The sequence below is a fragment of the Heterocephalus glaber genome, unplaced genomic scaffold, assembly GCF_053883595.1.
Source record: "Heterocephalus glaber isolate CG9 unplaced genomic scaffold, H.glaber_assembly_v1.0 deba00001481, whole genome shotgun sequence".
Classification (NCBI taxonomy): domain Eukaryota; kingdom Metazoa; phylum Chordata; class Mammalia; order Rodentia; family Bathyergidae; genus Heterocephalus; species Heterocephalus glaber.
Genome location: NW_028258317.1, coordinates 60,448,451 through 60,468,139, shown reverse-complemented (window position 1 = coordinate 60,468,139; position 19,689 = coordinate 60,448,451). Strand labels below are relative to the sequence as shown.

Below are 19,689 nucleotides of genomic sequence, written 5' to 3'. Positions count from 1 at the left end.
TTTTATTCTTCTTGTACAGTAATAGAAGTTCTGTCCAAGAACAAAGTCATTCAGAACAAACAATATATTCTCCAGCCTCTATTTTAGTTAAGTGTGGTCATATAGCTATGTTCAAGCCAAAAAGATGTGACCAGAAGAAAATATATTATTAAAATTCTAGGTCATAATTTAAAAGAATTAGTATGCCTTCCATATCCTATTTCCTTTTTTTTCTTAGTGATGAACCTTGCAAACCAGAGCAACAGTCTATATTATATCCTAATATATATTACTTACTTAAAACAAAATTACAGCTTATATTTCTATTTGATAACCTAGAGTGTTGATGCTTCTATTACTCCTTTAGAAACCTAAACATTTTGAGTATTTTTAAAATTAAAGTAAATTTAAAAAAATGAATCTTAAAAGTTTTGAAGAAGAGGGAGGCCAAGTAGTTACTAGAGAATAAATTTCAATATGACGTATGTCAAAGAAACAGCTGAAGGAGGAAATACATCATATGGTATTATGGCTTGTATCTAGACGTCCCCTGAAAGCCTCATGTGCTCATAGGTGGGGCTTTTGGGAGGTGGCTGGATCTAGGGTGTTAATGTGGATTAAGGGTATATGAATATGAATTAAGGGTGTGGTAATCAGATGAGTCCAATGATTGGGTAGGCACTGCTCTGAGGGTAGGCAATGGGAAGCTCCACCCTGGGTGTGAGTGGCACCCAGTTTGTAGCCTGGATGAAATACAGTAAGTTCCTGACTTAGTAACATTCAAACTGTGAACGTTCACAGATACGAACATTACAAATATTACATTACATTTGCATTACAAATATTCACAGATGTAACAAATCATGAAGGTTGCTCACCCTAAACCTAAATCACCATTTTAAGTTAACTAAAAATAGTTTATTTACAGTATTTGTGTGTGTTTGGTATTTTTAAGCTTTGCATTGTATATTTGTGTCAAAGGACACAAATGACAAAGAGTCATATAAGACTCTGTTGGACTTAAGAACAAATCCAACTTACAAATGTTCTCTCTGAACAAAACTCATTAAAAAGTCGGGACTTACTGTGTAAAGGGAAAGATATAAGCCAAGTTGGCTGCTTTTTCCTGCCTGCTCTGCCAAGGACTGTTTCTCCTCTGTGATGCCCCTCTGCATGCTGCCCTGCCTCAGAGCTAGGTGACTGGATGGAAACCTCTATAAACTGTGCGTTAAAATAAACCTTTCCTCCTTTAACTTGTGGGTGTTGGATACTTAGCCCTAGCGATAAGAAAGTTAAGACACATGAAGACTATCAAAAACACCTTATCTAAGCAAAAACATCCAAATAAGAAATTAAAACAATAAAACTGAAATAACACTAACTGGTAGAAAGTCTTAAAGATTGAAGAACAGCTTGAAATTGATATGGTTAGAAAATCAGAGTAATATCTTAGTTGAAAAGTGTCAAAGTGAAACCGACTTCTTGGTGAGAATATTCCCAACAACACAAATATTGAAGAGCATTTAGAAAAACATGAGTTTCAAAAACAAAGAAGTAAGATATACTAAGTATAGGTACAAATTCCCTATGGTGAATGTTATCATTATGTGTATCTAAAATGTATCGATAAATGTTTTGTAAAAAAAGAAAAAACTAGTACAATACCATTTTAAATGGGGCTCTCTAAGCTAAAAGAAAAGTGTTGTACATAGGAAGGTTAGAAAGAATGTAGGTAATTTTCATTTCCTAATGTGGTATATAGCAAATTCAAAATGCTTTATAATTAAGCAGATAATAGTAAACTCACAGTAGCGACTTTGCCTTTTCTCTTGACTGGAAGAAATGGGCATGCTCTGACTTGGAGATCTTTAATGGCAGCAGTCATTCTACTGTTTTCAAGGTCACCTTTACAGCAAATTTCACATTGTGTTGTAATGACTAAGGCAGGAGCATCATTACTTGTCATGTCAGCCACAAACACAATTTCTGGATTTTTAATAAAAATGTTAATTTCCCATTTCTCTGATTCCTGTAAAGGTACTAAAATAGAAAGAAAAATGTTTTAATATATAAACATTTACTATATATAGTACTTTTGAATAATTTACTATTTATAAGAAAATGTTGCTTCACTCTAAGTAAAAAGATAAAATTAAAGAAGCTTAGATCTCAAAGGAATCCTCTACAACTCTCTTCTCTGCGGTCCTGGAAATAGAACCTAGAACCTAGGGCATCGTAAATACACACTCTACCATTAAGTTGCAGCTGTTTGAATACAAGTTATAGGCATAATAACATTTTAAATGACAGAGGGAAAACTACACTATTTAATAGCAGAGCTGGAATCTAATCTAGTAGTTTTCAATTCTCAACCTGGCACTCTTTCTACTGTATCACAATGAATGAAACATGTAAAAAGATATAGAGAAACTGTATGTCAAGTTAAAAGCTATAAATAATTTAATAAAAATCAATGAATTCTTTAAATTAAAATACTATTTTTAATTATAAAAATGAGTAGTTGCGCCATTATTTCCCTCGCTTGTTTTCTTGTACCAGCAAATTTGTTCAAACTACCACCTGCAGAGAAATAGTTATCCTAATGTAGGTCTCATAATTTTGAACCCAATATACATTTGCACTTTCAAAAAACTGCAAATTACATTACGTCCCAGAAAATACATTAAGATTTTCCTCTTACAGTGAAAAATTAAGATTTTTATTTATTTACTTTTGATCTTATCTGAGGCTAATCCAAGTAAAATGCTGATATAGCATTTCAATAATATAGATATTAAATATTTTAGCTGATAACTAACCTTCTTCCTTAGTAGTCCATGTCTGAACAGTGGTTTCTACAATACTGCCTGTGGTATAGGCCTCAAAAAAGACATTTGCAACAGTCAGCAGAAACTCCACACTTGCACAAATATAAATTTCTTGAAAGACTGCATCAGTCACAGATCCATCTCTGACTCTCCTATACTTTACATCCATCATGTCCTTTTTGTCAAACCCAACAGTTAGTCCTATCATTCTGAAAAACAATAATAACAATTCCTATGTAAGAGTAACTTACAAACAACCAAATACATCAATAAAACTTACGAGACTTTTTTTATCCTTTTTGCTAAATACAAATAAGCATTCTTGAAGGCATGTCTTGGGAAGTCCTCCAAATAATGGACTTACAAACTTCTGGAGCACAGCCATTTCATAAATTAGAAAATGTAAACTTAAGAAATGATTAATTTTGAATATCAGCACGTTTTTTTTCTCAATTTTTATACATTTCTCATTTAATTGCACTAATTATTTCTATTTATTCAACCTATTCATCAACTAGCCAGTAAGAATAGCACACAACTGAACCAGGACATTTCAAGTTTTATTTAAAATGAGTATCATGACTTGACTGAATTGAAGCTTTGAAGATCCTAAGATGTATTCAGAAATTGAAACTTTGGGAATAAATTGTATAAAATATATCAACCATTTTTCAAGTGAAAATTCAGAAGAACTAGGCATGGTGGTGTACACCTATAATCTCAGTTCTCTGAGAGGCAAAGGCAGGAGGACTGCAAGTCAGAATATAGCCTAGGCAACTTAGTGAGACCCTTTCCAAAAAGACAAGAGAAGAGGAAGAGGAAGAGAAAAGAAAAGGGCTGGGGATGTAGCTCAATGTGAAGGCCCTACGTTCAATACCCACTACCACCAAACAAATGAAAAAATTAACCTCAGAACACAATACATACCTAGGAGTTGCTTTATTGACATGAGGTCTTTTGTCATCTAAAATACAATTTCTTAATGAGAAAGAGGAAACTGTAGAGTCATCTGTATACATTTTTAAAGTACTTATAATATTTTCCAATTTAAATTCAGCAAGCTGTAGAGAAGGATCACGAATATCTGAAAAGGAAGCCTATGGAAGAGAAAATCCATACAAAAATTACACAAAACAATCAACTTTAATGCATATTTTATGATAAGACCTACTACAAATTATTGTGTCTGTTTATAAGAAACATCAAAATTCGTTACTTTTTTCTTCTTTGTGTATTTGGTGCTGAGGACTGACCCCAACGCCCTGCATATGTTAAGCTCACACACCACCGCTGAGCTACACACCTCATAAAAAATTTTCTATTTTCAAAGGGCTCTCTAATGAAAGTTCAAAAAAAATAATTTTAATATTTATTTTTCATACTTTTAATTACATGAAATATAACATTTAAAAATTGAGATGCTTAAAATTATTATTAAAGTGAAAAGATCAACCATTTTTCTCAGAGGAACACAGATGACAAAACACACATGGAAATACCAACTGTTATTTAATAAACATTCATCTACATAATTTTTCACAAATAAAAACATCTTTTCTTTTCTTTCTCAACTTACCGGTTTAAGACCTGGACTATACAGTACCATCGTGAGATAATCAGTTCTGAAACTTATATTCAGTGTTGTTTTAACTTGAGAGGCTTGTGAATGTACTTCTACCACAGCAGCTGTCACCACAGTTGCTCCTTGAAAATTTGAAGTTATTGAATAAAGAAAAAATTATGAAAAGTAGCTCACTATAACAATCTTGAAATAGACAAAAGAATTATTAACTAAATGGGTATAGGAAATAAGTCAATAAATTAAAAAGATTAGAAAATTCAGATGCAGAATTCCTGGCTTAGGATTGTTTCTATAATAACTTAGGAATGTTGATTAAACACTCAGCACTTCTGTTTCTGCTGGACACTTTTATTTCCACTTTTGTAAAATGGGAATACCAGAAGTAACCACTAGGCTCATTTTGGAAATACAGTAAAAAAGCATGTGTAAAGTACCTTACAGTTTAGTATTCAAATTTTACTTTAAAAATTAAGCCAAAGTCGCCAACATAGAGAACAACTGAGGCACATTCACTGGTTAGCATTATCTATCCCCTAGAGATAGATAGCAGTGATTGATATTCTAAATGGGAAATTCCTTGTATATGATTTGTCTTTCCATTTGATCGCCATTTAATCAATATTACCTGGGTGACTGTACTTGTGTTGGTTGGTCATGGTTTTGTCCCACCTCATGGCCACCTTGCAAATTTCCATTGGGTCTTATAGTTTTGCCCCACTTTGTACCCGCCTCACCACATGGCTTTGCTGTATAAAACATCTTTGAAAAGTGGGGTGGGCAGGCAACCCACTTTCCGATTCCCCTTCTGTCTCTATCAGACAAAAGCTTTTGTCGAGCTTCTCTCAACAAATTTTTCCTACTCTTAAAAAAAAATAATTAAGACAAAGATATTTTAGGAACCTTTAAAAATTGTTCCACTCATCAGAATTCAAAATTCTGTTTTCTTTACATTTAAATTTTCAAAAAAGCATTATATGTACATAATATGTATTAAATGGGATATCAAAACACAAGTTTCTAATTCTCATTCTAGTCAAATCTGGACACAAATATCACGATGCCAGTTTTGAGATAAAATCTACAGTGAAATATATAGATCTTATATGAACAATTTAAAGAGATCTGATAAGTATATACATCTGTGTATCCAATACTCCATTATATGACTTCAGATTCCTATCAGCAGTATGTAAGAATTTCAGCTATTCTACTTCTCATCAGTATTTGTTGTTGTCAATCTTTTAAAATTTTAACTAGCTTGGTAAATTGTGAAGTTTTCCTAATAATTAAGCTAGCAACTCTTCATGTTCTTACTGTACATTTACACAGCATCCTCTCTCAAGTTTCCAAATCTTTTGGTCATTTTGTTTTTAAAAAGTTGCTACCAATTTACAGCTAATATATTCTGGACATAAGAACACTGTCAAATACATGTATCACAATTATGTCTCTAAGTCTGAGGCAAAGATTAACTTAAGTATCTTGATACCAACTGGATGAAGATTTAAATAAAATCTATTGTATAAAATTTTTTTTCATGATTAGTGCTTTGGTATTCTACCTAAAATATCTTTGGCTATCCCATTGTCAATGAAGAGAATAATCTTTACTGTTTTCTTCCCAAGATTTGTAAGTTTTGGGTTTTAAATTTATATCTTTGAACTATTTCAATGTGTGTATGCTGTGAAGCGAAAAGGTTCAATTGTTTCCATGTTTACCTAGTTGTGACACCACCATTTGTTAAAGTCTATCTTTTCCTTACTCAACACATTCTTTTAAAATCGAATGACCGTACTTATGTATCTATTAGACCCTCTATTTTCTTCCATTCTATATGTCTAAAATTTGCCAATACAACTCAATTATAGATTTATAGCAAGTTTTAACATCAGATAGGGTAAATTCTTAGTACTTTCACAATACTGAATTTTTGGGTATTCTTAGTTCTTATTATTTCCATGTAAATATTAAAAACAATTTTTCAATTTCTTTTTTTCTTTTCTTTTCTTTTGGTACCGGGGATCGAACTCGGGACCTTGCGCTTTTGAGGCAGGCGCCGGAACCACTGAGGTAAATCCCCGGCCCAACAATTTTTCAATTTCTATTAAAATAAAGTTTGATTTGGATTATGTTGAATCTATAGAATCAATATGGTGAGGACTGTTATCTTAATATTGAGATTTTTTTTCATTCTACAGACATGACAGATCTCTCCATATATTAGAGTCCCATTCAGTTTCACTCATTAGTACATGGTATTTTTCAGTGTAGAAGTCTTGCAATACTTTTATTAAACTGCCTTCCAAATATGATTTTGACCCTACTACAGAGAGTATTTAAAATTTTTACTTTCCAATTGTTAGTGATAAAAATATTTACATATGAACTTTACCTTGTTAAAAAGGTTACATTCATTTCTTAATTCTAGAATTAACTGGAGACTTCTTAGGCTTTTCTGTGTAGTTGATCAAGCTGAGAAAATAAGGAAATGGTATTCCTTTCTACTCTCCAGACCTATTAATCCTTTTCTTGGCCTTATTGTTCTGTCTGCTAGCCAAACAATAATAGAAATGGTAAGCATGGACATTCTTTTTTAGGGTGGAAATATTAAACTTTTCACTAGAAAGTATACCTCTTTGATATTTCTAGTTTTATCATGAATAGGAGAATTTTTCAAAAACTTTTTTTCCTTTTGGAGCTGTTAAGTCTTTTCCCCCTTTAGTCTGATGAATTGATTTTTCAAGTGTTAAACCAACTTTCCTTTTCAGGATAATTCTGTCAAGGTAAACTTTTCTTATATCCTTATAACTAGATTCGTTATGCTAATATGTTAAGAAATTTTATGTCTGTGTTCATGATGGACACTGGTTTCTAGTTACTTTTCTTGTTAGTGACAAAAAATACCTGACACCCAAAATTAAAGAAAGAAAGGTTTACTGTAGCTCAGTTTGTGGACGTTTCGGTCCATAGTAGGCTGGCTCAAAAGCAGGGTGGCAGAGCAGAGGAGAAACAATTCTTTGCACACAGAAGGCAGCAAAGCAGTGAAGTAGTGAAGCAGCAACAGGAGGTGACCTCTCCCATTTAACCCTTCCAGGCTATCCATCCTTCGAGTGGCATCACGCATACCCAGGGTGAGCCTTACCGTTATCCACACCCAGAACTATGCCAAACCAATCAGTGGGCTAATTTAGTGATCATGCACCCTCAATCTCAGCATCACACACTCAATCCCAGCACAACACACTCTAGATCCAGCCACCTCTGGAAGCCCACCTATGTTCACATGAGGCTTTTGAAGGGACATCTAGACACAAGCCGTAACTACTGGTATCTAACAACCTTTCCAGGACATTTCCTTTTCTAATTTTGGTGCTAAGGTAATGCATGCTTTGTACGAGTAGGAAAGTATTCCCTTCCTTTTTTTTCCAAAAGAATTTGTGTAAAAGTGGTATTCTTAAATATCTGATAGGTTCAGCACCTACATCCAGCACAAAAGAAAGTCAGTAGCAGAACAGCTGTATGGGGAAGGGTGGTGCGCTTGGCTCTGAGAGGTCTGTGCCAATGCAGGACCCAAATTTATTCGTCGTGGGAATGCAGTCCAATGGGGCAAGGCACCTAGAGACTGGTGCTGTGGCACTGCTACTAGCCAAAACAGACCCAGCACCACCATAAATAAATAAATAAACAAATAAACAAACAAACAAACTCTAGGAAGACTTGATGATCATTTGAAGATTAGAGAATATGATTTTGGCTGGAGTGTTTTCCATTAATGATTTGTTATGTAAGGTCAAAGTAACACTCATATAAAGGAATCTGATGTGTTGTGGGATAGTTTGACAAAAGTAAATCATAAAGTGAAAAATTATTAAATAGAGTTCAACAGTGAAATTTAATTCCTGTCATAAATACAGGTCTAGTCAAATTTTCCATTTCTTTTCAAGTCAGTTTAATAATTCCTGCTTTCCAGTGAAGGTGTACATTTCATCCACATTGTAGAATTTATTGTCATGAAATTACTTTGTTAAGCATAATTGTGTCATAACTGGGAACTGCCTTAGAGATTAGTAAAGCACACTTCTGAGTCTTTCTGGAGGAGTAATGGATCACTTCTTGGCCTTTTGGCAAAGATCAAGTGTAGTATCTGGATGGGTAAAGAGGCTTGACCATATATGGTCAACATGAGATATATTTGGTCCCTTGCCCTTTCTTCTCCTGCTCTGCTTCCCGGGGGCCATGATCTAGGCACCTTTGCTCTACCATGTTCTTCTGCCATGATTTCGCAGAGCCAGCCAACCATGGATTAAATATCCTGGAATGATGAGCCAAACTGAACCTCTCCTCATTTAAATTGTGGGTGTTCAATACACCTCAGTTGTGCCTCGGTTCACGAATTCAGTTCTTTCCAAGATTTTGGTCACAATACAAACTGGATGAGAACCGAATGAAATTTCTCCATAAAGTCATCACTGAACCTAACCACTGAATTTGATTCAGTTCTTGTCCAACTTGGTTTGTGACCAGAATCATGGTAAAAATCAAGTTTATTAAGCGAGGTACCACTATATTGTGTCTTAGTGACAGAAAGCCAACATATAATTACTCATAATATCCACTAGTGAGCAATGGTCTATAGTAATCTATTTAAAACTGATTCTCTGAATTTGTATTCTATCATTAATCCTGCTAGGGGTTTATCAGTTTTATTAATCTTTCCAATAAAAATAATTTTTTACTTCTTTTTGATTTGTTTTCTGAGACAGGGTCTTTATGTCAGGCTGGACTTGAACTCACTAAGTACTTCTGGCTAGTATTGAATTTGTGACCCTCTTGCTTCAGCTTCCTGAGTGAGGATTAGAGGCTTGTACCACTACACCCAGCCTTTATTTTTTGATTCATCTGTTCTCTTTAGTCAGTTTTTGTTCTATTTTTACTGTTGTTTTCTTTTATTTACTTTGATTTAATTTGTTCTTCTAGTTTCTTGAGGTAGAATATTTCATTTTTGATGCTATACCTTTTTTCTTTCCTAATTCTTCACAGCAAATTTCTTTCACCACTAAGTTGCATTCCATAATTTAAAAAACTATGTTCTGCAATTACTGACTATAGTATTATAAACATCAATTAAATCAAGTCTGATCACCATGTTCAAATTTCTATATTCTTTCTAATTTTTTCTCTATAGCCTATCAATTACTAAGAGTGCTGTGGTTAAAATCCCCAATTATGAGTCTCATGAGGCTTCAATATTTAATTCTGTCAACTTTTGCTGCATTTGTTTTGAAGCTCTGATATTTGAAAGGCACAAATTTATGATTATTAAATCTTATTGTGAATGGACTTGTAAAGAGATATTTATAAGACAACCAGAAGAAATATAAATCTTAACTGTATAGTTCTGTGGGGCTTTTTGGAAATATGCCTCATTTTTAGAGGTGATATTACTATTATATTTTAAAGACATTATTGCTTATAAATAAATAGCAATTAATGGCATAACACTTGAGATTTATTTTAAAATAATCTAGTGAAGACAAGTAAGAGGAAGGAAGAGTTACAAGAATAACAAAAAGCAGCCAATGATGCTACTGCTGAAATTAGGTGATAGGTACATGTGGGCTCATGATTTTATTCCCTCTACTTTAATGTACATGTAAAAAAATTTCAGAAGAAAATGATCAGATGCATTCTAACCTCTGCTCCTTCTTGTATCAATTTTATCTTTGTAATCCCCACTATTTAAACCTTTACCATTTCCTCCACCTCTCCCATCTTCTTCTTTCTAGCTTTTATCAGTTATGTTTTTACTTCTATATAGTGACTGTTAATAACACTTATTTTCTTATTTACATTGTCTTTCTTGGACTTTCAATGGATTGCAACAAGGATGCTCCTCTTCTTATGTGTTGACTACATAATATTTTTCAATGAAGAGGTTTGCAGTTTATTATAATGCTGCATTTGCTGTTGTAATTTCACTGGTCAATAATGAAAAGATTACCTTGCCTCACCTTCTAATGCCACAAAAATCATGCAAAATGTATTCCATTTCATTTCTGCACCATGGTTTAGAGTTCTTTAAAAACAGAAAACATGTCTTCCTTTCTATATATCATTTATATAATGTAATTAACTCATCATCACACATTTCATGTGGAATTATGCTATTTTTGAACGATTATTCCAGCAGCTTCCCCCTCCAAAGTATTCTGAGATCGTTTTAAATGAAGATCAATTACTTTCTACCCTATTCACAAATCATTTTGGATGCATCTCTTGATAAGATCACTGTTGTTTAATCCTCCATTTTCCTTTTTCCTGGATTCCTAGATTATCTTTCTAGAATATATTTTTAAACTATTTTAGGAGTAAATTTGGGGGCTTTCAATAAATTTTAAATCACTAACAATCTGAGAATTATTTTGTCTTCACATTTTTGATGATGGTTTAAGCCATGTATAGAAACTTAACTTCAAAGTCATACTTCTTAGAATTTTCAAATATTGCTCCACTCTCTTTTTAGGGTCAATCTCATCCAGTTTTGTTGAAAAAGTAGCAACAACACATAAGAAAAAATCATCCAGTCATTTCTCCAATACACTCTAACAGGCAGCCTGTTTCTTTTTTGTTGAAATACTAAAAATTTTTAATTTTCAATCCTGATGTTCCATGAAAATGTGTTTGAATGATGTGGGGGGGTGGGGGGATCTTGGTTTACCTAATCTGCTTAGAACTCAGTAGTTTCTTTATATCTAAGAGATGGCTTCAATATTTAGGTCTAGATTGTTTAACATTGTTACTTCTATGAAATCTTTTTCTATTTTCTCAATTCTTTTCTTCTGTAATACTATTTTTGTAGAACTGGCTCTTCTGAACTGAAGCACCACTCTTTAGTTTATCTCACTGTCTGTTCCTCTCTTTTTCTCCTCTGTGCAATGAAATTTTAATTCAACTGTATGTTCCAACTAAATACTTATATTAAAACCCTATACCAATTGTTTTTGTTTCAAAATTTAGCAATCATACTTTCAATTTCCAAGAAGTCTTCCCTTGTGGGGCTGCTGGTGCTCACAGGATCCATTTCTTATATTACCTAATCCTCTTAAAACAGCAGAGTTTTTGTCTCTTTTCTTTGGTTTATTTCATTCAGAAAACACTGTTGTGTTTATCTTTGTTTCATGCTTGTGTGCTAATGATTTTCTTCATATTTGACCATTTATTTTACAATAAAGAATAGGGTAGAGCATCCTATCTAGTAAGGATGGAGTTTTTTTTTTTATAATACTGTGAATGAAAGGCTGTTTCTGTGTTAAGGTCCTCTAAATGGTTAACCTGTGTCATACCTCAGGTCTTTACAAAAATGGGTTTTATGGATTAGTAGGTTTTACTTTAAGGTAGGTAGAGCGGAGGAATCCTCTCAAATACCAGATTGGGGATAACTCTACTCTATGCCTCAAAATAATCCTAGCATCTCTAACTAACCCAATTTTCCATGTGCTGGTGATGAACTCGGGACCCAGTCAGCATTCCACATTGCACCTTGGATCCAACACTGGAAAAAGTGTCTGTAAGTTATGGTTCCTTCTACTCTGTTTCCCACCCATCTATATCTACATTTGTTAAAACCTCTCATCTGCAATGATCATCCTCTCTTCAGACCTCTAATATTCTAATAGTATCAGTATAAAATACTCATTTTGAGATATATCCTATACTAGGAGAAGGACAAAGAGAAGGACAGGGAAAAACTGAAAGTAAGAACCTAGAGGGAATTTGGGAAAACAAGAACAAACAATAAGGATGTTTTGTTACAAGAGGACTAAGAACTCTGACTTGAAAAAAAAAAAAAAAATCAACAGAATGACTAATAACATAGGTAATTTAGAAATGCCTAAATGAGATTAGCTGATTAGAAAGAGATTTATAAACCCTATTTTACCAAAACCAGAGAAAGGAAGGAACAAGGGAAAGATGGGGAAGAACACAGAGAAGAGAGAAGAGACAAAAGAGAAGAATGAAGGTGAGAAGAGATGAAGGTAAGAGAGGGGAGAAGAGGGAGGGGAAAGAGGGAAAGAAAGAGGAGGAAAAAAGAGAGGCAGGTGAAACTGATTTAGAATTATGAACATACCTCCTGAATGGTGTGAAGCATTAGTGGCTCCACTGGTACTACTACTTTGGTCTTTAGTTACAGCAGATGAGGCACTAACACCTTCTTCATACCATATATTTCCATGCAATGTTTTAAAAATAGTTGTTATATCTTCTTGACTAAGAATGAACTGTTAAAAAACACAGAATTTCAGAAAAAAAATAAACCCAGAGGATGTGCCTTTTTTAAACATTTCTACCTCCTGTATTTAAAATTCTTATTCAAGAAACATGAGCGTTTACTTCAGTTCTCTATAAAACCAATTTTTTAAGGGCCGGGGATTTAGCTCAGTGGGTCCAGCGCCTGCCTCGAAAGTGCAAGGTTCCAAGTTCGATCCCCAGTACCAAAAAAACAAAACAAAAACCCCCCAATTTTTAAAGCATTAAAGAATTTTATGAACTGAATAGTTTTCTAAATGACCATGTGATCTTTAGTAGCTTATGAAATACAGAACTAAATTAGATACCTATACTGAAGCTATGAACAATGAACTATTTGTTATGAATGTACCAAATAATTGAAGAGTTTTTACACTAGAAATGAATTTAAACTGCAGTCATCAAACTACCTCAGACTTTTTTGGTCAGTAAGCACATTTTATCATAATAAAAACAATATATCACATTTGTATAATGAAAAAAACTTCATATGTTTTATATAATTACTTTTGAGCCTCACAATAGCCCTAGAATATAATATAGAATATAATCCTGAATTTAAATGAAGTCGAAGCTAAACTGTAAAGTGACATATTTCCGTTCATACACTTACAAAAAAACGCAAAGAGCTAACTTCAAACCCTATGTGTTTTCAATTCAGCCTAAAACGAATATCATAAGACCTATCTTAAAAGGTATGATGACGGGTAATTGTATGTATCAGCTTAGCTTGGACACAATAGTTATTTTGTCAAATAATATTCTAAGTATTTCTGTAAAGGTATGTTTTTATGTGAGAGTAACATTTAAATAAGTATATTTTAAGTGAATCAGATTACCGTATACGGGTGAGCCTCGTTCAATAAGTTGAAGGCACTCACTAGAAAAAAGAGCGATCTACTTTAAGCAAGAATTATGCAGTCAAACTACTTTCAGATTACTGCACCATCAACCCTTTCCTTTATAAATATCATACTGGTCCATCCTGCCACTTTTGAACTTGTTAGCCTTCACAATCATATGCACCAATTCTTAAAAAAAAACAAACCCCTATCAATTCACACACCTAACACTGATATAATGCAACAGCAACTGTTTAAAAAAGAATCTACTGATGTATTTAATCAGGACACTTTTCTTAAATTACTCTGGCTCACTTCTAAGTTTGTTAAAACTGTTCTTTCTGATTGTTATAATCCAAAGGGATAATTTTATTCTCAATAAATACATTTTTTTAACTGAACTTCAAAGATGATATACTAATCTAGTTTTTAAGAGTAAGAGAATGTGTACCTTATTCATACTACTTATGTTTATAAACTTTCATTCATCCTTTTATTCATGACATTTACTTTGTGACTATTATGCAGCAGCCATTGGAAACATATAAACTCTTAATAAAACTTCTAAACAAATTCAATTAGTACATATATAGTCAATGTCCCTCAAATGCTGATATTAATTATCACTCTTCACTCTTGTCAGGAGGTGAGTGGAAGAAGTTGGAAGGACTGTAAGGATCCTACAACGGCAGCTACCTAAATGTCAGAACAGGCTGGGTGCATAACCCTGAAACATCCTACAGGTCAGAATTACCAATTGCAACAGCACTTGGTCTTGATTCATTAGACTAGACTGAATTCCAGCTTCTCCTTGACACAAAGGATGAGCCCCAAGAGGGAGCAAGCAAAGTATGTGGGCTCTAGACTGGGCTGCAAGAGCCACTGATTACAGACATTCCTCATTTACTGACAAAATTTCCATTCCTGTGGCCAAGTTGTTAATTGAATTGGTTGCTAAATAGGGGATTCTATTATAGTATGTCAGTACAATATTCAAAACAAAGAAATGGTCAAAGGAAACTCCAACTTGATGACTTTTGCTTTTATTTACATAGCTCTTACATGCAGTACTGTAATGTATAACATTAAACTACAGTACTGTACAGTACAATCCGTAAAAATTATAGTACTATAAACAAGGCATACTGTACAAAAAAGACAGAGGCTCTATAATCAAGATGTACAGGACTAATAACAAAAAAGATAGGTCATAATTCTGAGAGGCAGGTCTTAAATCCAAAGAGCATGCCTCAGTCCTAAGTCTGAACAGTTGTTAAACAGATATGTCCTTAAATGAGGCATATTTTGTACTCAGGACAATTAGGGGTGGGGAAGATTCAACTTCTTCCTAGTGAACCTGCCTCAAAAGGCAGTGAGCATTTGCAGGTGGTCTACAGCATCACCTGAATATTCTGAATATTCTGCGCCTGAATTTCCCCAGGAGAAGAGAATGAGAATGCAGTATTCTTTTTGCTGCACAAAAATCTGCCTGCTTTGGGCCAAGTAGGGTAAGGATTTCCACAACAAGCTGGGTGGAATATGTTACTTTTATTTTACAAATTTCTATCTGCTCTTTTTAAGAAACTTTAATTATTTATCTTAAGAAGATACTTTCTATTTCTGACCCTATAAAGCTTCCACATTATCTTACACACTAAGAAAGTATTTCAACTGACAGCTTAATCTCTGAATATGTCTGATTTAAGTCAGAAATCTCTAAAATGAAGGTTCTCACTTTTAGAACAAATTTTTAAATAGAGACAAATAGGGAAACTGGGAGTAGAAGGAGGAAAGAGCATTTAAGTAGGCAACTATATTTTGCTGTGCTTCAGTAAAGCATATGGTACAGTTTCTATTTCCATTCAGTCAACAGAAAAAATATGAACTTGTGATTGTTCCATTAGAGATCTGTGAAGCAAGGTCAACCAGTTGGCAGATAAAAGCTATACTTAAAGCAATGACAACATCTGCTATTTTAACCTACAACCTCTCTAGTCTTCTAGGACTTTCTCTTCTTTAAATACTTTTTTCTAGGTTATTTCATATATTGTTATGGCTTTAAATATCATATACTGATGACTCCCAAATCAATATTTCCACCCTAGATCTCTCCACTAATTCTCTACTAATATACTGACTAGTATTTGTTTCCTTCATGAATTGCCTCATAATTATTTTTACTATCTGACGACTGCACATCCCAGACCACCATCATCTGGCTTAGACTGGTAAATTCCATGAAGTCTGAGACATTGTAGCTTCTTTGTCATAGTACCTCCAATATCTAGCTCAGGACAGGAGGCAGTCAACTCAAATATTTGTTAAAGAATAAATGGAAAACATTAAATGAATTCAAGTCCAAGTTGGATAATATGAAAACTTGCATGTCTGCCTAGCTTAACATGTCTGTTAAGAAGATACTATTTCAATTCTGACCAAGCTGATAATACATGAATTCTTCACCCAAAATTTCTTATGTTTTGAGGGAGTATTTTTCAACAAACAAAATAGAAATCAATAAACAGCTACAAAGTTACCTCCATGGGTTTTAACTGAGCATTTACATTAAAACAAGGAATTTCCTGGTACCAATCCCAGGATAAATTTCGCTCAACAACCACTTCAAGATTTAATGGCAGTAGTAGATCCAGTACTTCTTGGTATTCACCATTAATAAATTCAGACCTATAAGTAGAAACAAAATTGTTTTGGATTGTTTTGTATACATTCAGATAAGAAAAAAGGAAGATTAAACCCAGTTGATTTTCTCTAAACTGAAATGTTCCTTATTTTTTAAAAATAGGATTTAACAATATGATGAAAAATGTCAAAAAATATACAAGCCAATTAGAAAATCCTTAAAATAAGATTTTTATATAATCAGTAAAGAAGCATTATTTAATACCTTACTATAAAACATTTTAATTTGCTGATTTAGATATGTAGAACACATATCCCCTTCAAATGAAGTTGTACCTTAAGAAATTTCTATCTCTGTGGATCCAAATAATAGCTGGTTATGTACAATTTCACATTAAGTGGACTATATTTGCCTTTCCAAGCACTTATAAAAACAGAACTGATGCTCAGGAGTGAAGACAAGAGCAGGTCACAGAACCCTTTCAAGGATTACGGGACCATAAAAGTCTTTCTTTGTACCTTCAAATGACAATTTCCACAGGTTACTCTTCAATATTGTACTTATATTTTAGGTGGCAGCAAATCTTTAGGATATGAAGACATGACTATATGATTTTGGCTATTATTTACACAATGGGAGAGAAATATGGAAGTCATCAGAGATCTCTCAAAATGCTCAGTATCAAACCATTTCATGGATGGACTATGAAGTGACACTATATTTAAACATACATGTATGCCTGCAATCTCTGCCTAATGCTGGTAAGGAATCTAAAAACCCTATTGAGCAGGCATGTCCAACCTGCAGTTGATGGACTGCAAGCAATTCTCCACAGCTAATAATGCAGCCTCATGGGATCATAAACTTTTAACATATGATTGTTTGTATGACTCTATCACCCAGTCATATACCTCAATTATATTTGAGTGTTCATTGTAGAGGTAACAACAGAATATTCTATAGGTGAGTGTGCAGTGCAGTGCTAACTCTGTCTCCGGCATTTACCAGTCAGTAGAATGTATTAGGTGTTGCTTGTATGAGTTGACTAAACACAGCAATTAACTATAAAAGTAATTCAACCTCCTACATGTGTGTGTGCCTGTAAACGCTGGTGATTACTGTTATCCAGGCATGTAAGTTTTCATATTTAATTATGAAGCTCAGATTTTTTTTTTTTCAGTACTGGGGATCAAACTCAGGACCCTGCACTTTCAAGGAAGGCACCACACCACTGAGCTAAATCCCCAGCCCCAGACTTGTTTTTTTGTTGTTGTTGTTTTTTTAAATAAAATAATAAGTTCATATAGTCTTTAGCAGCTGTGATACAGGAAGCACTAAAATGTATCAATAATATTGTGCTCATATTATTATAATTAGATATACAGCATCACTAATACTAGAAAAATAAACACTTGGTATTTATTAATTTTTGGAATGTACATGATTGCAATTAGACATTCAACTCAAAGAAAATTTTGATAATATCTCTTTACTAGACTTCTACAAGATCTATCTTTCCACAGAAAAATATTCGGAAGTTCATGGTCATGCCTTATTCATGTCACTGCTATCTGGCAGTATGTATATTTGCGACCAACTACTTTCAAAATGAACCACACAGAGTCCATTTCAAATGAACCAAAAGACACTGTTCCATTACTTTCACAAAACTAAAGTCAAATATCCTACTAATTTTGGGTTTATGTTGCCCCCTTTTGTGTATGTCATGTTACAATGAAAAATTTAACAAAGGAAGCTTTGTTACTTATATACATTTAACTATAGTATATATTTATATGTAGATCATGTCAATTCCTCTTCACTCAATGCAGCCCAGGTAAGCCAAAAAGTTGGACACTCATCCTATGGAGGAATACTGACTGCATGTGCAAACTTTAATGGTTATGCATTATATTAAGGCTACACTACAGTTATTATTAAAAATTTGTTTCCAATGCTTTATTATAATAAATACTTGGATTACTATTTTGATAAATAGTTTCTCCTAGATAAAATATAAGAAGCATAAATGCTCCATAAAGAGATTACTTCATGTAGAAAAAAACCCACTTATCGATAAGTACTATTCAATACATGAGGGTTAGGCACTTTCACTTACCTTCTCCCACAAATACCTTTAAGTTTTTCTATCATTGTATTTAATATGATGCATTTTAACAGTATATATTATTTATAATTTCAACTGAATAAAAGCTTCACAAGGGAAGGGACTAAATTCATATTATTCTTTGCTCTGCTGCCAGTATTTAGCTTAGATGAGTAGCATGTCATCTCATCAATAAATATTTGCTAAATTGCATTCAAGAAACTGGATTAGTGTATAAACTGAAATACAAGGAGTCATAAATATGAATACTTGTCTTTATGTGCTAAGAAGTAGAAACTAAGCTGAATTTTTGAATATCAATTATTTTAAAGTTATTTCAGGATAAGGTGGTTATACACAATAATTGAATGATTATATTTCTAGGAATTCATCCTAAAGATGAACAAAAATACCCATCATTATTATACTGTTATTTATAATAACGCAAAAATTGAAGCTAGTTAAATATCTAACAAAGACAAATAGATTTCTAAAAACCTAAGGAACAAAAAGTACTAAGAAAATATTATGGAGTCAAAATAACAGTAGAAAAATACTTTTAGCATATTGTTAAGGAAAAAAGAAACAAGATGAAATGTAATACAATTAAAATTTTACTTAAATATATATGCAAATAAAATAAAAAGGAACAAATGTATCAAATTGTTAGTATCTTTGAAGAGTCAAATGATTGTCAACAAACTTTTATGTTCATTATTAATAAAAATCACTTTGGATAAAATGTAATCATTTTGGACAAAAAACTAACAAGTATTATAACAATGGTATACAAGTATTCGTGAACTCTTTTATAAAAGCAATTTTTAAAAATACAAACCTTCACCTAATTCACATCATCTTTAAATCAACATGTGATTAAAACAGGTGTATAAATATTTTAATTTAGTAAATTCAGACTTTTTACATAGTTCACTCTCCAGGTTATTTAAATGCCTAAAGCTTTAAAAAGTTACTACTGTAAATCTATAGCCTGTTATTGAAAGTCTCCCACCTCAAAATCTCCTCATAGTTTCTAACATCCTTGAACTTAAATCATTCTACATTTCCCACTGTCTTCATTAAATATATCATTCATTTCTTATTTCAACTAAAATCTGGCTAAGAAGTTCTGTAAAGCAGAGACCAATTTTTCACCTATCTTGGGGTAAGACAAAAATATTTTTTCTTCATTTGCAATAATGCTTCCCAAATCTCACTATTATTCATAATAACATCCAGATTTACCACCTTTAACTCATGCTGTAACAACTACTCAGTGCATATTTTTAACTGAGATTATTGTATCTCCAATATATAAAGGCCTCAATATATTCTTTTGCATTATCAATACCCTGTCTTTAATTTATTTCATCTCCATTATCCATCAATGTGATTCTAAATAG

At 33.0% G+C, this 19,689-nt stretch overlaps 1 protein-coding gene across 6 annotated transcripts in view; it reads right to left on the bottom strand.

The window, feature by feature from the left end:
- Vps13a (vacuolar protein sorting 13 homolog A) overlaps positions 1-19,689 on the bottom strand; it is a 252,336-nt gene that overhangs the window by 112,801 nt on the left and 119,846 nt on the right. For all 6 annotated transcript variants that reach the window (XM_087183513.1, XM_004862535.4, XM_087183514.1 and 3 more), the window contains exons 34-39: positions 16,076-16,223; positions 12,518-12,668; positions 4,384-4,511; positions 3,735-3,904; positions 2,799-3,016; positions 1,787-2,019 (exon numbers count right to left, since the gene is read on the bottom strand). In XM_087183513.1, coding sequence (XP_087039639.1) covers positions 1,787-2,019; positions 2,799-3,016; positions 3,735-3,904; positions 4,384-4,511; positions 12,518-12,668; positions 16,076-16,223 — 1,048 coding nt within the window. The remainder of the gene's footprint in view (positions 1-1,786; positions 2,020-2,798; positions 3,017-3,734; positions 3,905-4,383; positions 4,512-12,517; positions 12,669-16,075; positions 16,224-19,689) is intronic.